We start from the raw sequence: 14490 nt of genomic DNA, 5'->3' as shown, positions 1-14490 counted from the left end.
TGATAAAAGCATGATCATATATCATTATACATAGAACAGTAATATTCCCACAGTTATGTAAGACACTCTATGGGAGGAATTGTCAATCCCTAATCCATTGGCATGAAGCTGGAGAAAGAAAAAAATTGGGATCTAATGAGGTTGATCAAGTTACCGAAGATATTAGAAAGATACGAAAATAGTTGTAGACTTCGGTTGATCGACAACGCAAGTACATGGACAGGCGGAGAAGACCGTTGACTTTTGAAGTAAGAGATAAGGTGGTGTTGAAAGTAGCGCCGCTCAAAGGGGCTATGCGTTTCGGTAGAAAGGGAAAGCTCAGCCCGTGGTATATTGGACCTTTCGAGATACTAGGAAGAATCGGGGAAGTGGCATACAGTTTAGCATTGCCACCTCGCTTATCTCCGGTACATGACGTGTTTCATGTATCCATGCTGAGGAAATATATCAATGACCCCAATCATGTACTCAGCTATGAGGAATTAAGAGTGGATCCAAAGCTCTGCTATGAGGAGAAGCTAGTGGCACTCTTGGATCCAAAGGATAAAGCGTTGAGAAACAAGTCCATACCATTGGTAAAAGTGCAGTGGTGTAACCATGGGGTCGAAGAGGCAACTTGGGAACCTGAAGATAAGATTATATAGTTGTATCCTCACCTACTTTGAGTTTCGAGGATGAAACTTTTATAAATTGTAGGGATTGTAACGCCTCGCATTTTGGGCATGTGGTAATAACAATTCGAATCGGGATTTTATTCCCATAATATATATCATATTGTAGTTGTATTACGATTTGAAAATCAATTTCAAATTTAGATGTGACATTATTATGAATTTAATTGACTTTTGGTCAAACTAAGAATTTCAGTCCCGAACCAAATTCAAAATCCTTACATGGGTAAAATCTCAGATAATAAATATTGGAAAAATAAATAATTATGGCAAAAAAAATTATTTTGGGCATAAGAATATTAAGAATGCTCTAAGAGAATTTCAAATAAAATTCTTAGGAAAGGATCCTAATATGTATTTTGAGAGAAAATGCTTAGTCCCGAACCAAATTCAAAAACCTTACACTAGTAAAATCTCAGATAATAAATATTGAAAAATAACTAATTATGGCAAAAACATTTATTTTGGGCATAAGAATATTAAGATTTCTATGAGAGAATTTCAAATAATATTCTTAGGAAATAATCCTAATATGTATTTTGAGAGAAAATGCTTATTTGGCCTTATTGGGGTAAACAAATTGAAATAGTTTTCACAAATGCTATAAGGGGACTTTGATGACGTTTTGGGTAGTTATATTTATATTTTTATCATATTTTAATGGGCTTTAGGTTTATACCACCCTTGGGCCTTATTTTGGGCTCAACCACCCCTAAGTGGACTTTTAGGCATGTTTCAAAAGGCACTCATGGAAAAATTTAAGAATGCACTATAGTATTAAGTTTTTAAGTTAATTATTTAAATCAAAGTGGGAAAATTAAGGGATCATTAGTAGTGGCTGAGTGTATGAGGCTAGTTGCATGTGGTAGTCAACTCTAAATAGTGTCTTGTGATACTTGTTGAGTGAAAGGAGCCAGCCAACACCAACCCACATCAACTCATCATCATCACACCACCTAGTCGCCCACCCTACTCTCTCTCTCTCTCTCTCTCATTTATTTCAATCAAGCTCTGAAAAATTCAGAGCACTATTCTCTCCCTCCCTCTCAATTTTGTTGCTCTCTCTCTCTCTCTCTCTCTCTCTCTCTCTCTCTCTCTCTCTTGTTTCTTCAAGGAAACCTCCATGGAAGCTTGAGAAAATGCTTGAGAAACCAAGTTTCAAGGTGAGTTCTTGTACCCCTTCTTCTTGTTCTTTTTTATGCCAAAGCCTAGGGCTCCATTTGTGCATTATGATCTTTGAGTTTTAACCATTTTTAACCATATTTTTAAGGTCTAGAAGCTCAAGGCAGCCATTTCTTCCCTTGTTTCTTTCTTTTCCTAGGATTATGATCTAACTTGGTGATATTTTGGGAGAGGTTTGAAGGTATTAAAGAATAGTGATGAGACCTGAAACCTGGGAGGAACACACACAACCAAATCCTAGAACAACTAAGGTAAAACTCTAGTGAACTTTTGTTTATGTTTTGTACAGGCTTAGGAAATCTGTTTTGTATGAGTGTGTTATGTGTTATGTTCTTTTTTTTCCTGTAATATTGTATTTTTGATGTATGATTTATGCATGCATGGTGCTAGGATTTGTTGTTAGCTTGGAATTCAAAGTTTCACTAAGTTGTATGATCTTATGCTTGCTGCCAAAGTTTTTGACTTGACTTCCAAAGGGTCAAGCACTGCCATAAAGACTTATTTAATAAAAATTAACTCTATAAATAAATTGTATAGGAATATTACATGATTTTAGGCTTTTGAAACGCTCAAAAATATTTTTTATGCTAGGAGTTATGCATGTTTTGTGAAACTTGTACAAATCTGGAAAAATATTGGCAGACTTGATTCACGAATTTTGGATAGTGTGTTGAGTGGGTAAATCAAAGTATTTTTCAATGAAATTTTGTAGAAATGTTTATGGAATATCATAGTTTAAATCTGGAAATTTCCATGAAAATTAAATTAATATATTAGGAGTTATAAAATTTTAAATTTGACAAGAAATCTAGAAAAATGTTTTTTGTCAGTTTGACCATTGCATTTTGGAAAAATGTTTGAGTTGGCAAAATTAAATATTTTGGGCTGATTTTCAAACTAAACACTTTCTGTATATTTTTAATCAAAGTGGAAAGGTTTCATAAAAATATACTAAAAATGCTAGGAATTATATCATTCTAAAGTTAGAAGAAAATATAAGATTTTGAAATAAAACATTCTAGGCAGCCATCTTGGTAAACATTTTTCACCAATCAAAAATTTTCTTTTTAGCCTAATATTTCTCAATTACATTTATAACATAACCTAATTTGGACCTAAAAAAATCAGATCAATATACCAAGCCAATTGGATTTTGTAGGTCTCCAAAGTTTAGGAAAAATCTGGATTTCAAAGAAAAACAGTTTCGAACCATTCTTTTTGGTGAAAACTTTCACCTAGTTAAAATGTGGATTTTTGTCTAAAAATTGGTATGGAACTTCTTAGAATATCAAATAATGACTCTAAAAATTGGGAACTTTTGGGTCTAAAGATTTAAAATGGAAGCCTTCCAAAGTTTGGAAATTTTAACAAATGGAACAGATTTTCAACACTTGTAAATATTTTGAGACTTTTTACCAAAAAGTTTTAAAAAATATTCAAAAGCAGGCTTAGATTTTTACCTTGACTAAGTAATAGGATTATTTTCAACACCAATAAATGAAATAAACTTATAATGTTAAGATTCACCTTAAAATAATTAAATAAATAATAATAATTAAAAAGGGGTCCAAAGCCTATTTTTCCAAAATAATTAAGGGAAAAACAATTCTTTTCTAAATAAATCTTAAGGGATTTTTAAGAATAAATTAATTTTTTCTAGGACCTAATTAAAGTCAGAAGTTAAACTTATTTTCCTTATTATCGAGTATTAATTGAGCAATTTTCTTCGCCACTAGTTGTTAAGGGATTAAGCTTGGTATATCATTAGTACTCTACATTTAGATAACTCGGCTAGGGTCGAAAATAGAATAAATCTTGGAAAGCAATTAGGGTCAAAACTTTCTAAAGATTCTAAGATTCCCGATGGCTTAGAGGGGAGGTTTGAAAAACCAATAACGAATTGTTGTACTAGTTCAATATTTTCTACATTAATCTTAATGCGCAAATAAAACTTAATAATTATTGATCGTCACAATTAATCTTAGTGTATTGTATGGCTAACTACAGTACTGGATAATTGAGTACGACACTTCTAATAGAGGAAAATCCTGCATATTGCTAAGGATTACTGGCAAGTCAACCTTGACTTCTTTGACTACAACATGAATAACTAGTATATTGCTTGTTTGATTTAGGTCACGAGCACAAGTATACACAGTTGTTGTAGAAAGTATATAATGATGTTATCCTAGCGGACATGAGTCGAGGTTTAATTCCAACATTGATTAAATGGCTGAGAAGACTATTCCACAGAGCTCGTATGCATGTGAGGAGGTAAGAATACCTAATGGCAGTAATGGCAATAAAATACGCTAGTGAGGCCGAGGGCCTGATGACTGTGGTCCATTATTACACTGGTATTGCTACACCCGTGATAGTAGTTGATGACTGATATGACTACTGCTTAATTGAATATTGATATGATGCATGCTCTTTCTTATTGATGATAGGATTGGTTAATTTGATTAAATACAAGAATGAAATGGAGAGATTATTGATGTGATGCATGTACTTTATGAACTATATTAGGATGTGATGATCCGAATTGCATAGGAATATATGTGGTAGAGAACTTATTTGGGGTCGAGATTATAAGTTGCCTCTAGAATAATATTTGTTGGTGTTGTTGCTGATAAGATTGCTCAGTCATTGTTCTGACTACTCTAGGGTTACGGAGATTATTCTATATATATATATATATGTTTTGCTCTGGGATATTTTGCGTGCAAGTTCGATTTTGAATTTTGGTTACTGGGCATGACCACAAGTTTTCCACGACGCTTACGCATTCTTGAATTTTATGTTTAGGAGCCGGTTATACCAGAACCCTAATTCTGGTTAGATTTCTTAATGTTGTTGTTATGGGTAAAACTTGGTTGTCTTTATTGATGTTATTTGTGTTGGGTTGTTCTTATTAAGCGTTTTTTCCTACCTAGTTGTTTTATGATGCAAGTAAGCTGAAAGGCAAGGCAGTGAGCACTGGAGTATGCATTGTGGAAATGTACATGTGGCCCAACCGTGGGAAATCTACACTTTTGAAGAATATGTCTTACTTGTATAAGAACATATCTTGGGCTATGTATTTTGAATGTTTAGAACCTTATAATGTTGTAATCACCTTTTTAAGTATGTGCATACTTCCAAACTAAAACATTATTTAAATATATATATGTGGATTTTTGTGTCTTTTTTAGGTTAAAATTATTATTATTCCGCATTATTAGTCTTGTAAATTATTTGGGTCGTTACAACCGCACTTGGTTCCATGCAGGTAAAAGGACAAGGCAGAGACCAGTGTGGTATGAGGACATTACGCCAATGGGGAAGCATCAGAAATTCAAGGATCTAGTCCAAATCCTTCAACTAAAGGAGTTGGACGAAGCGCAGTTGACAACATTCTGTCAATGGAGGCTGGGTGAGATTGACAATAGTAGGCCTAGGCGCTTGGAGGGATGTGATGGGACGCCTATTTGGTCTATGCAGTTAAAAGTTAAAAAATTTTGCCTGGTTGACACTGTAAGTATGAGTTCAACAAGTCTTCTACTTAAAGGTTTATTATAGTAAATGACATCATTTTTATCTCTTACAACACTTGGACGTCGCAAACCATTTGATGCGGAGACGCTTGTTCGAGTTGCCGAAGACGTATCCTGTCAATGCCACCATTGTGGATTCTATATTTGGCCAAACCATGCTTGCCATATATGATGATTGGCAGAAGATTCCTAATACATACAAGTGGGATGATGAGCTGATGAAGGGAGACAAAAAGAAATTCAAGAAGTCATGGGATGAGTGTGATGAGGTATACTTCCATATGTCTATCAACAACCATTGGATTTTATGTGAAGCTAGTTTCAAAGAGTGGATGATATCCATCTATGACTTGGACCACTCAAACATCAATCAAAATGTGTTGGCACATAACATGAATCAGCGGCGGAAGATGCTTCCATCTCTATTGAAGTGTTCTGGTATGTTGGACAAAAATCCCCACTTGAAACTACAGCGACTGAAGCATACCGTTGCAGAATTTGACTGGAGGCGTATCTCCACTAACGTAGTACCACAATCTAAATCATGGTATGAAAAAAATATTTTATTTCTCTTTATTATCCTCAATATTTTTTTATTCTAACCATGGTTTATGCAATTACAGTGGAGATTGCAGTGTCTTTGCAATCAAGAACCTAGAGTTTTTGTTGGGAGACATACCATTATCGTATGCAGTGGACGATCACATCTAGTATTACAGAAACAAATTGTGTATTAACATATTTTATGAGAATGCATACCGTTGATGTATTTATTCTCACTTCTCAGACTTTTTTTTGCTTATACACTGTAAAGTCCTAACGATGCATTAGTGATAGTTTGTCGATGGCATAGTGATGCTAGATAGTGTATACATTTTGTTTATAAACTTTAAAGTTCTAACGATGCATTAGCGATAGGTTAACGATGGTATAGCGATAGTATATTGTCTAAACATTTTGTAAAACTTGCTTACGATGCAATGACGATGTCATTACGATTGTAGCCAGATTGGGCATTTAATAAGCTTTCAATAACGATGCAATAATGATGCCATAACGATGCTACATAGTCTAATCCTCTTGAATAATTGTTAACGATACTGTGACGATGCAATAATGATGCAAGATAGGTTGTGCATTTAAAAGCTTTCAATAACGATGCTATAACGATGCAATAACGACGGTATAATGATGTTACATAGTCTAATCATCTTGAATAATTGTTAACAATACTGTGACGATGCAATAACGATGCTAGATAAATTGGGCATCTATTAAGCTTTCAAATATGATGCCATAACGATGGTATAGCAATGCTACATAGTCTAATCATCTAGAATAATTGTTAACGATACTGTGACGATGCAATAACGATGGCATAACGATGCTAGATAAATTGGGAATTTATTATTCTTTCAATTACGATGCAACAACGATGGTATAGCAATGCTGCATAGAATTTTGCTATTAAATTAAATAAGTTATTCTTAAAGAATTTACTAACGATGCTATAACGATTTAATAACGACAGTATAACGATTGGGCATTAATAAGCTTTCATTAACGATGCATTAACGATAGGTTGACGATGGTATAACGATGTTACATAGTCTACTCATTTGAAATGTTTGTTAACAATGCTACAACGATGCAATAACAATGGCATAATTACAAACATCCTTAAACCAACTTTAAAACTGACAAGTTTTGTTGAATAAAAATTGAAAAATATTATAATACACATGCATTAAACTCGAACTTTACAAGTTTTCTGATTATGACCATGGGCACCATAGATGTAACGTCCACTAATCCAGGACCGTTACACCGTGTATTTAAAATAATGCTTAACTTGATAAGCGAGTCATTTTGACTCAAAAGTGTAATTTCAAATAAAATGATGGCTTATGCACTAAAAATTTTGGTCAATAAAATTAAACTTTTCATTAAAAGGTTTGAATATATACATGGGATCCCAAAAGTTTATAAACATAAGATAGTTATATTAAACATTACAAAAATAGCCCACCTAAGTGGCAAAATCGAACTAATAATCTAAGTTCCTCAAAATACCTTGACCGTGATGGTCAAGCATGCCGAATATGTATGTGTCGCTTCAAGGCTCTCTAACTCATGGCTGGTTACCATTAGCTTGCCCTTTCCTGCACCATAGAGCACCTGTCAGCCAAGACCCAGCAAGAAAACCCCCACAAGGCATAATAATAATCCAATTATTCATAAGCAATAAACATATGCTTCAAAGATGATAAATGCATTCATTCCAATCATTTACATCATAAACACGTTTCACAACTACAAATATATTTATTTCAATCATATGAATCATTTGCACGGCCTAGGAAAAACAGCCTTGTCGAGCGAGTGGGGACTGCACCCTCAAAATGAACTCGTTTTCACGACCTACATTATACACGCTTGCCAACAGCCTACATTACACATTCAAGCACGATGGCCGAATATAGATCATATCGATTATCCATAGTTAACTTAATGCTAATATGCATAGCAACTAATCATCTCTATGTGCATATGTCTGTTTTCTTACCTCAAGTCATGTGTTGATGACAAGGTGACCTCAAGTATGATCCTCTTTCCCAAGCCTCACGGAACTCCAAGTCACAACATAGATGGCACGCTTATTAAGGACTAAGTCTCAATCACAGGTTTCAAAACAAAACCCTAGCTCTTAGGACCTCCCATTCCATTCAACTGGGTAATGGAATCGTCCCCCGAGCCCCCAAATGAGCTCCCAAATCCCTAAAAAAATACACCCTAAAATAGCATTAGCACCACGAAGTGCCCCCCCCCCCCCCGGGCAGTGCCGCAACTATAAACGTACTGAGAACCCCTTCTAAAATTTGTGTATTTTGAGCTGCAGCGCCCCTTCTAAAGGGTCGTTGCACTCCCACAAATAGAGAGTTTTCCCTATCCTAAATTCTCACATTAGCATTGTGACACCTTCTGGAAGGGTTGCGGCACCATGACAGTCAGAGGGCAAAGCCTGCCCTCAAGGAAACGCAAGCGGGCTGCAGCACTCTTCCCAAGCGTCGCGACGCTACCGCGAAAAACCTAAAACTGCGTTTTTCCAAGCATTCCAATCCCAAAGTTTCGATCCCAAAACAGATTCCCAGCAGATTTTACCCAATAATTTTACCACAATGAGGATTATAACCCCAGAACAACATCCAATCCTCTCTAAAATGCCCAAAAACACAAAGATACCAAGATTTACCATTTAAGCTTTGAACTTTAAAAACTTACCCAAAATCTGAGAATCCCAGCCAAGATTGCGAATTCAAACTCAGTTACAAGCTCAGAATAGCCACCAAATCACGTCTCCATCATCACTAACTACTCCAAAATCCCTTAAAAGCTTCAAACCAACATGATTTATCTTACACTCAAAATAATCAAAAACACCTCAAATATAAATGAAAACAACAGCCACTAATCCCACTTTACTAGCTTCAATTATTTCCAAAGTCCTCAATTTTGTACCCATAGCCTTCTGCAAACTTCCCCATGAAGCCCTAATAGACTTAGAAGCTCCATGAAGGCGTACTATCTCTTTCACATAGAGATCATCGTAGTGATCCACTGTAAAATCCATCCTCACAGGCAAGAAATGGGCTGATTTGGTATACCCATCCACAATCACCCAAACTGAATCATGCTAACCCACGGTCCTGGGTAATCCCACTACAAGTCCATAGTAATGTCCTCCCACTTCCACTTAGAAATACCTAAAGGTTGTAATAGCCCTGTTGGTCTCTGGTGTTCAGCTTTCACCTGCTGACACATTAGTCAATTAGCCACATATTCAATCACATCGTTCTTCATCCCAGGCCACAAATATAGCGATTTCAAATACTGATACATCTTCATGGTGCCTGGATGGAACGAGTACGGTGTGGTATGAGATTCATCTAGAATCTCTCGTCTGATAGCAGAATCCATCGGAACACGAATTCGTTCTTTATACCTCAACAAACCCATGTCTGAAACGGTGTTTTCCTTAGCCACTTCAACTAGGACGTCCTCTCTATGCCTCATCCAACTGAGGATCATTCATCTGACTTTCCTTTACTCTCTCCAAGAGAGTAAAATGTAAGGTGATGTTGGCTAACTAGCCCACCACCAACTCTATCCCTGCTCTAGTCATCTTGTAACGCCCTACTACCTAGGGATTGTTACACTGTGTATTATAAATAGTGCTAAAGTCATTAAACGAGTCATTTGGCCATAATCATGTAGCTAAATGTGATTAACAGTTTAGGGTTAAAAATTTTGGTCAAGGATACAAACATTTCGCTAAAACATTTACTGTATACATGGGATCCCAAAATACATTTGAAAGGTTAATTACAATAAAAGAGTTACAACCTGCCGCCCTAAGCAGCAAAAAATGGTTTAACCCTAGTTCCTCTTTAAACCCTCGATCGTGGTGGTCAAACAGCTGCATATGTACACATCGTCACCTAAGCTCTCCAACTCAAGGATGGTCCAGCTTTCTTTTACCTTTACCTGCACCACATAGCACCCATGAGCCAAGGCTCAGCAAGAAAACTAGAACATGCTGATAAGCAGTTAATAACATGTCACCAAATCATAATAAGCATGCCTAGCAGTAATAACCCTACTCATGCATGCAGGCAAGTACAAATAAATGATTATGAAGTCATTTTGGCTCGACGCCCTAGGATATGAGACTAATAAGTCACCTTGGGGCCCTGGGCCCTGTCCTTTGTGTGACCAGCTTTCAAGTTGATCTAGCATACTCGGCGCCAGGTTGTCTTCGATCAATAGATCGGTCAAGCGTATGATGTGCTTATGGTTAGCCTAGATCATCTGGACTGGCACTTAGCGTGTTATTGCCCTGCTTGACTAATACGTCAATACCTTACGACCAGCATTCAGAGTGTTATTATCGTCCTTGACTAATAAGTCAGAGTCTTTCGACCAACACTCACCATGCTAATGTCGTCCTTGACTAATAAGTCAGTGTCTTTCGACCAGCGCTCAGCGCTATTGCCGATCTTGACTAATAAGTCAATGATAGGATATGTGACTATTAAGTCACCTCAGGTCTCTTAGCCATATCCTCTGTATAAGCATACCTAGCGCTGACCAGCACTCAACGTGCTAAGGTCATTCTTGACTAATAATCCAATGCTAGGATATGTGACTAATAAGTCACCTCATGTCTCTTAGCCATATCCTTTGTATAAGCATACCTGATGCTTCTGGTTAGCCTAACCAATACAACCAGCGCACAACGCTATTGACGTTCTTGACTAATAAGTCAATGCTCTTCAACCAGCACTCAGTACTATTGCCTCTCATGACTGATAAGTCATAGCTTTACGACTACAATTCAGCACTATTGCCGCTCTTAACTGATAAGTCAATGCTCTTTGACCAGCACTCAGCACTAGTGTCGTTCATGACTGATAAGTCAGAGCTTTATGACCAGCGCTCAGCACTATTGCCATTTCTGACTAATAAGTCAGTGCTTCCTCAATGAGGTAATGCAAACAGGCATATATCATATGTCAAATATCCAGATATAAGGCATTCAACATGCTCAATCAATAATCACGAGCATAATCATAATCATGCACATTTACATAGACTCAAGCTCTGATCAATTCCATATTCAACAATCATGTCATGCCATAATCACATGTATCACATGCATCACATACTGGGTGCAGTTTTCTTACCTTTGGCCCAAGCACTGGCTACCAATAAACGACCCTCGAGCACGATCTTGATTCTGAACCCCTAGCGATCACCTAGTCACAAACATAATATAGAATCCCATAAAAAAATGAGTAAATAAAGGCTTCCGGACAAAGTCCTAGCCTCCGGGACATCAAACTGGGTAGTAGGATCGATCCCAAGCCCTTAGGTTTAAGTTCCCACGACTAAAAACCCAACCTGGCCAAAAATGCACAGCCAGATTGCGTCTTGGCCCTAAGGGTCGTGGCGCGCCTCCTAGACAGACAGCCCTCTGCCTGGGCTTCAGGGCACGGGCCGTGACTTGCCCCCTAGAGTCGTGGCACGCCCCCCAGGCAGAACCCCTCTTAGTTCTAGGCTCACACAGGTCACGACTTCCAAGAACAAGGTCGCGACCCAACCTCGAACCCAGCCATTTTATACGTTTTCTCCATTTAAAAACCTTCCAAAAACTTATCCAAACATATCCAAATCCCAAAATCAAAGTTCCCAAACATCTCAATTTCCCAAAACCATTAAAACTCAAGTCCCAATCAAATCAAAAACTCCTCCAAACGCAAAATCCAATCAAAGCTTAAAATCTCAAAACTTAAAGCTTGGATTACCTTTGATTAAGTCGTTTCCCAGTTAAATCATCCGGCTAATAAGCTTCTAATCTTCCCTAAAATTGTTATGACTCTAACCTTTCTTGAATCTGAGTCCTAAAACTTGAGTTTCCTTCAAAAATGATAACGGCGTCCAAAAGGGATAACGGGGGAGAGAGAATGTACTGAACGTTCTTTTTATATTTTTGATAGGTTACTTCGAGCTTAAGTAACCTCAAGCAAATCCTAATGCTCGGGGTCTCAAAAACGCCCCCTGGGGTAAAATAGTTAAAATTCCCTCTTGATCTCACTAACTCCCAATATATCATCAAATAATCATTCCCATTACCCAATATCCCGGTAATGTGCTAAATACCCAAAATACCCCTTGACTCACATCGAGTCAAATATGGGTCCCATTGTGACTTTCCCACTAGCTTGCTCCCTAGGATCATCTCGTGCCGAGTGACCCAAACATATCCACATAATAATGTGGTCTCACACATATATCATTTATATGTCAAATATACCCATAACCCAAACATATCCACGTAATAATGTGGTCTCACACATATATCATTTATATGTCAAATATACCCATAACGGGCCAAATTACAACAATTGCCCAATTAATCAGAAACAGCCCCACATGCATATCAAGTCATATTATAATATAACTCACATAATCACATATTGATACACATATATATCACATAATCACATAATTTCCATAATTTTCCATCCTGGCCCCCTAATCAAGGCCCTAAGCCTTATTACACATCTCCTCAGCCAACTCCTTTGATATTTGGTTCAAACTGAATAATTTCCCCGGACCTCTCCAACTCAAGGCATCTGCCACCACGTTGGCTTTCCATGGGTGGTAAATAATCACACAACCATAATCTTTCACTAACTCCAACCAATGCCTCTGTCTCATGTTCAAGTATTTCTGAGTAAAGAAATACTTTAGGCTCTTGTGATTAGTGTATATCTCACACTTCTCCCCGTAAAGGTACTGACACCATACCTTCAACGCAAAGACCACCACTGCTAATTCCAAGTCATGTGTAGGGTCCGCTATTCATATTCATTTAATTGTCATGATGCATATGCAATCACCTTTCCCGCTTGCATAAGAACATAGTCTAACTCTCTGCTTTGATGCATCGCAATAGACCACAAACTTCTCTTGATCTAAAGGAAGACTTAGAACCAGAGCAGCGATCAATCGCCGCTTCAACTCCTGGAAACAGTTCTCGCTCTATCTAACCATTCAAAATTTAGGTTCTTGCGTGTCAACTCCGTCAGTGGTGTCACAATCCTTGAGAACTATTCCACAAAGTATTAGTAAGGAAACTTCTGATCTCAGAAGCACTCCTTGGCCTTAGCCAATCCCTGACTGCCTCAATCTTGGCCAGATCCTCCTTGATCCCATCTTTACTAACGATGTGACCGAGGAATGTCACCTGAGGTAACCAGAACTCACACTTCTTGAACTTGGTATACAATATGTGCTCCCTCAGTCTCTGCAATACCAACTGGAGATGCTGTTGGAAAAAGCTTATACAGGATCTTTATTTATTTTCATGTATATCTAATATTAAACAAATTAATACGAGATAGCCTAAAACATGTTTCTAAAATTGAATTCAAAGAGAAACAAATAATATAATATTTACAGTATACGCAGCGGAATTAAGAGTCCTTCCTTCAGTTTCTCTAACTCTTGTATCCTTTCTGTCGTAGAGTATTATCAAGAAACTGAACCGATCTTCTATTTTCTTCACGATCTTCCAATGTATCCTTAGAACCACCTAGACTAGTGTGGGCAATTCTCAACACATGAGATAGATATAGAGAGAAGAAGAGAAAATAACAAAGAGGCTTAGAAAAGGACTTGTGTTTAGAGAGAATCTAAAACTATCAGAAAATCTGACGTGTGACTTATCTGCCGTCTTTGAAATCTTCTCTCTAAGCACTCCTTTTATAGACTCAATTAGGCCATTTAATTTAATTAAAAAAATCAATAAAATAACAGCCATTTTGAAGCCCTAGGTCGAAATTATCATGGGCTATAGGCCCGTGAAATTTCCCATTTGATTATAAACCCATTGGACTTAAAATCAAGGCCTGTATTATTTTCTATTGATTTAATTAATTAAATAATTATTTAAATCCTTTATCAAATTAATTATTTATAATTTGAACCTTGATTTAAATTTATTTATTAATTTAGATACCAATTTATCTTAATTAATAAATCTGCCATAATTTCTCTTTTCTTCTCAAAATTATACAACTCCGTGAAACTATCCAAAATTGACCTGGTCAACTTTGATAATTCTAATTGATAATTAAATCAATTAATTGAGACTATCTAGATGATTTTATCCAAGGTACAATGGGGACCATGGGCCTATGAAATCAAGCTCCAATAAGTTATCATAAATCTAACAAATAAATTTACTAACTTATTAATTCCTCGTGACTCCACTATAGACTTGGAATTGCACTCTTGAATTCATAGAACGCTCTATAACAAATATAGATACGCTATTAATTATCCATTGTTACAACCATAATTGTCACTCAATCCTCTATAGACGGTCTACAATGAGATAGGACTAAAATACCGTTTTACCCCTCATTGTATTTTATCCTTAAAACACTTAGTTCCTTGTAAATGATATTTCAGTAAACTAATTTAATTACTGAAATGAGATCTCTATCATTTAACACCTTGAACCAAACTAAAAG

General features: G+C 36.6%; 2 protein-coding genes across 5 annotated transcripts; both read left to right on the top strand.

Annotated features, from left to right (window-relative positions):
* The first annotated feature begins 215 nt into the window (after positions 1-215).
* On the top strand, positions 216-644 carry LOC133825179 (uncharacterized). Its single transcript, XM_062258160.1, has one exon. It carries the CDS (start codon positions 216-218, stop codon positions 642-644), a length of 429 nt encoding a protein of 142 aa, XP_062114144.1.
* A 1008-nt stretch (positions 645-1652) lies between these two features.
* LOC133821421 (uncharacterized) lies at positions 1653-6396 on the top strand. 4 transcript variants are annotated; one of them, XR_009887559.1, is made up of 5 exons: positions 1653-1834; positions 1942-2104; positions 3989-4127; positions 5125-5936; positions 6013-6396. XR_009887559.1 is itself a non-coding variant. In XM_062253729.1 (4 exons), the coding sequence occupies exons 3-4, from the start codon at positions 5467-5469 to the stop codon at positions 6098-6100; spliced, it is 558 nt and encodes a 185-aa protein (XP_062109713.1). In that variant the 5' UTR covers positions 1664-1834; positions 2035-2104; positions 5125-5466; the 3' UTR covers positions 6101-6396. The 4 variants fall into 4 exon arrangements, 3 of the variants coding, with proteins under 3 accessions (XP_062109713.1, XP_062109714.1, XP_062109712.1); XM_062253729.1 differs by lacking the exon at positions 3989-4127 and having other exon boundaries at positions 1664-1834; positions 2035-2104; XM_062253730.1 differs by lacking the exon at positions 3989-4127 and having other exon boundaries at positions 1664-1834; positions 1951-2104.
* The last annotated feature ends 8094 nt before the right edge of the window (positions 6397-14490 follow it).

The sequence above is a fragment of the Humulus lupulus genome, chromosome 3, assembly GCF_963169125.1.
Source record: "Humulus lupulus chromosome 3, drHumLupu1.1, whole genome shotgun sequence".
Classification (NCBI taxonomy): Eukaryota; Viridiplantae; Streptophyta; class Magnoliopsida; order Rosales; family Cannabaceae; genus Humulus; species Humulus lupulus.
This window is presented reverse-complemented; position numbering and strand designations above follow the sequence as displayed.

Bases quoted from the DNA above. Each gene is read 5' to 3' on its own strand.
- LOC133825179 (XM_062258160.1), top strand. From the start codon at position 216: ATGGACAGGCGGAGAAGACCGTTGACTTTTGAAGTAAGAGATAAGGTG.
- LOC133821421 (XM_062253729.1), top strand. From the start codon at position 5,467: ATGCGGAGACGCTTGTTCGAGTTGCCGAAGACGTATCCTGTCAATGCC. The intron at 5,937-6,012 runs GTATGAAAAAAA...ATGCAATTACAG, and splicing joins GTACCACAATCTAAATCATG to TGGAGATTGCAGTGTCTTTG.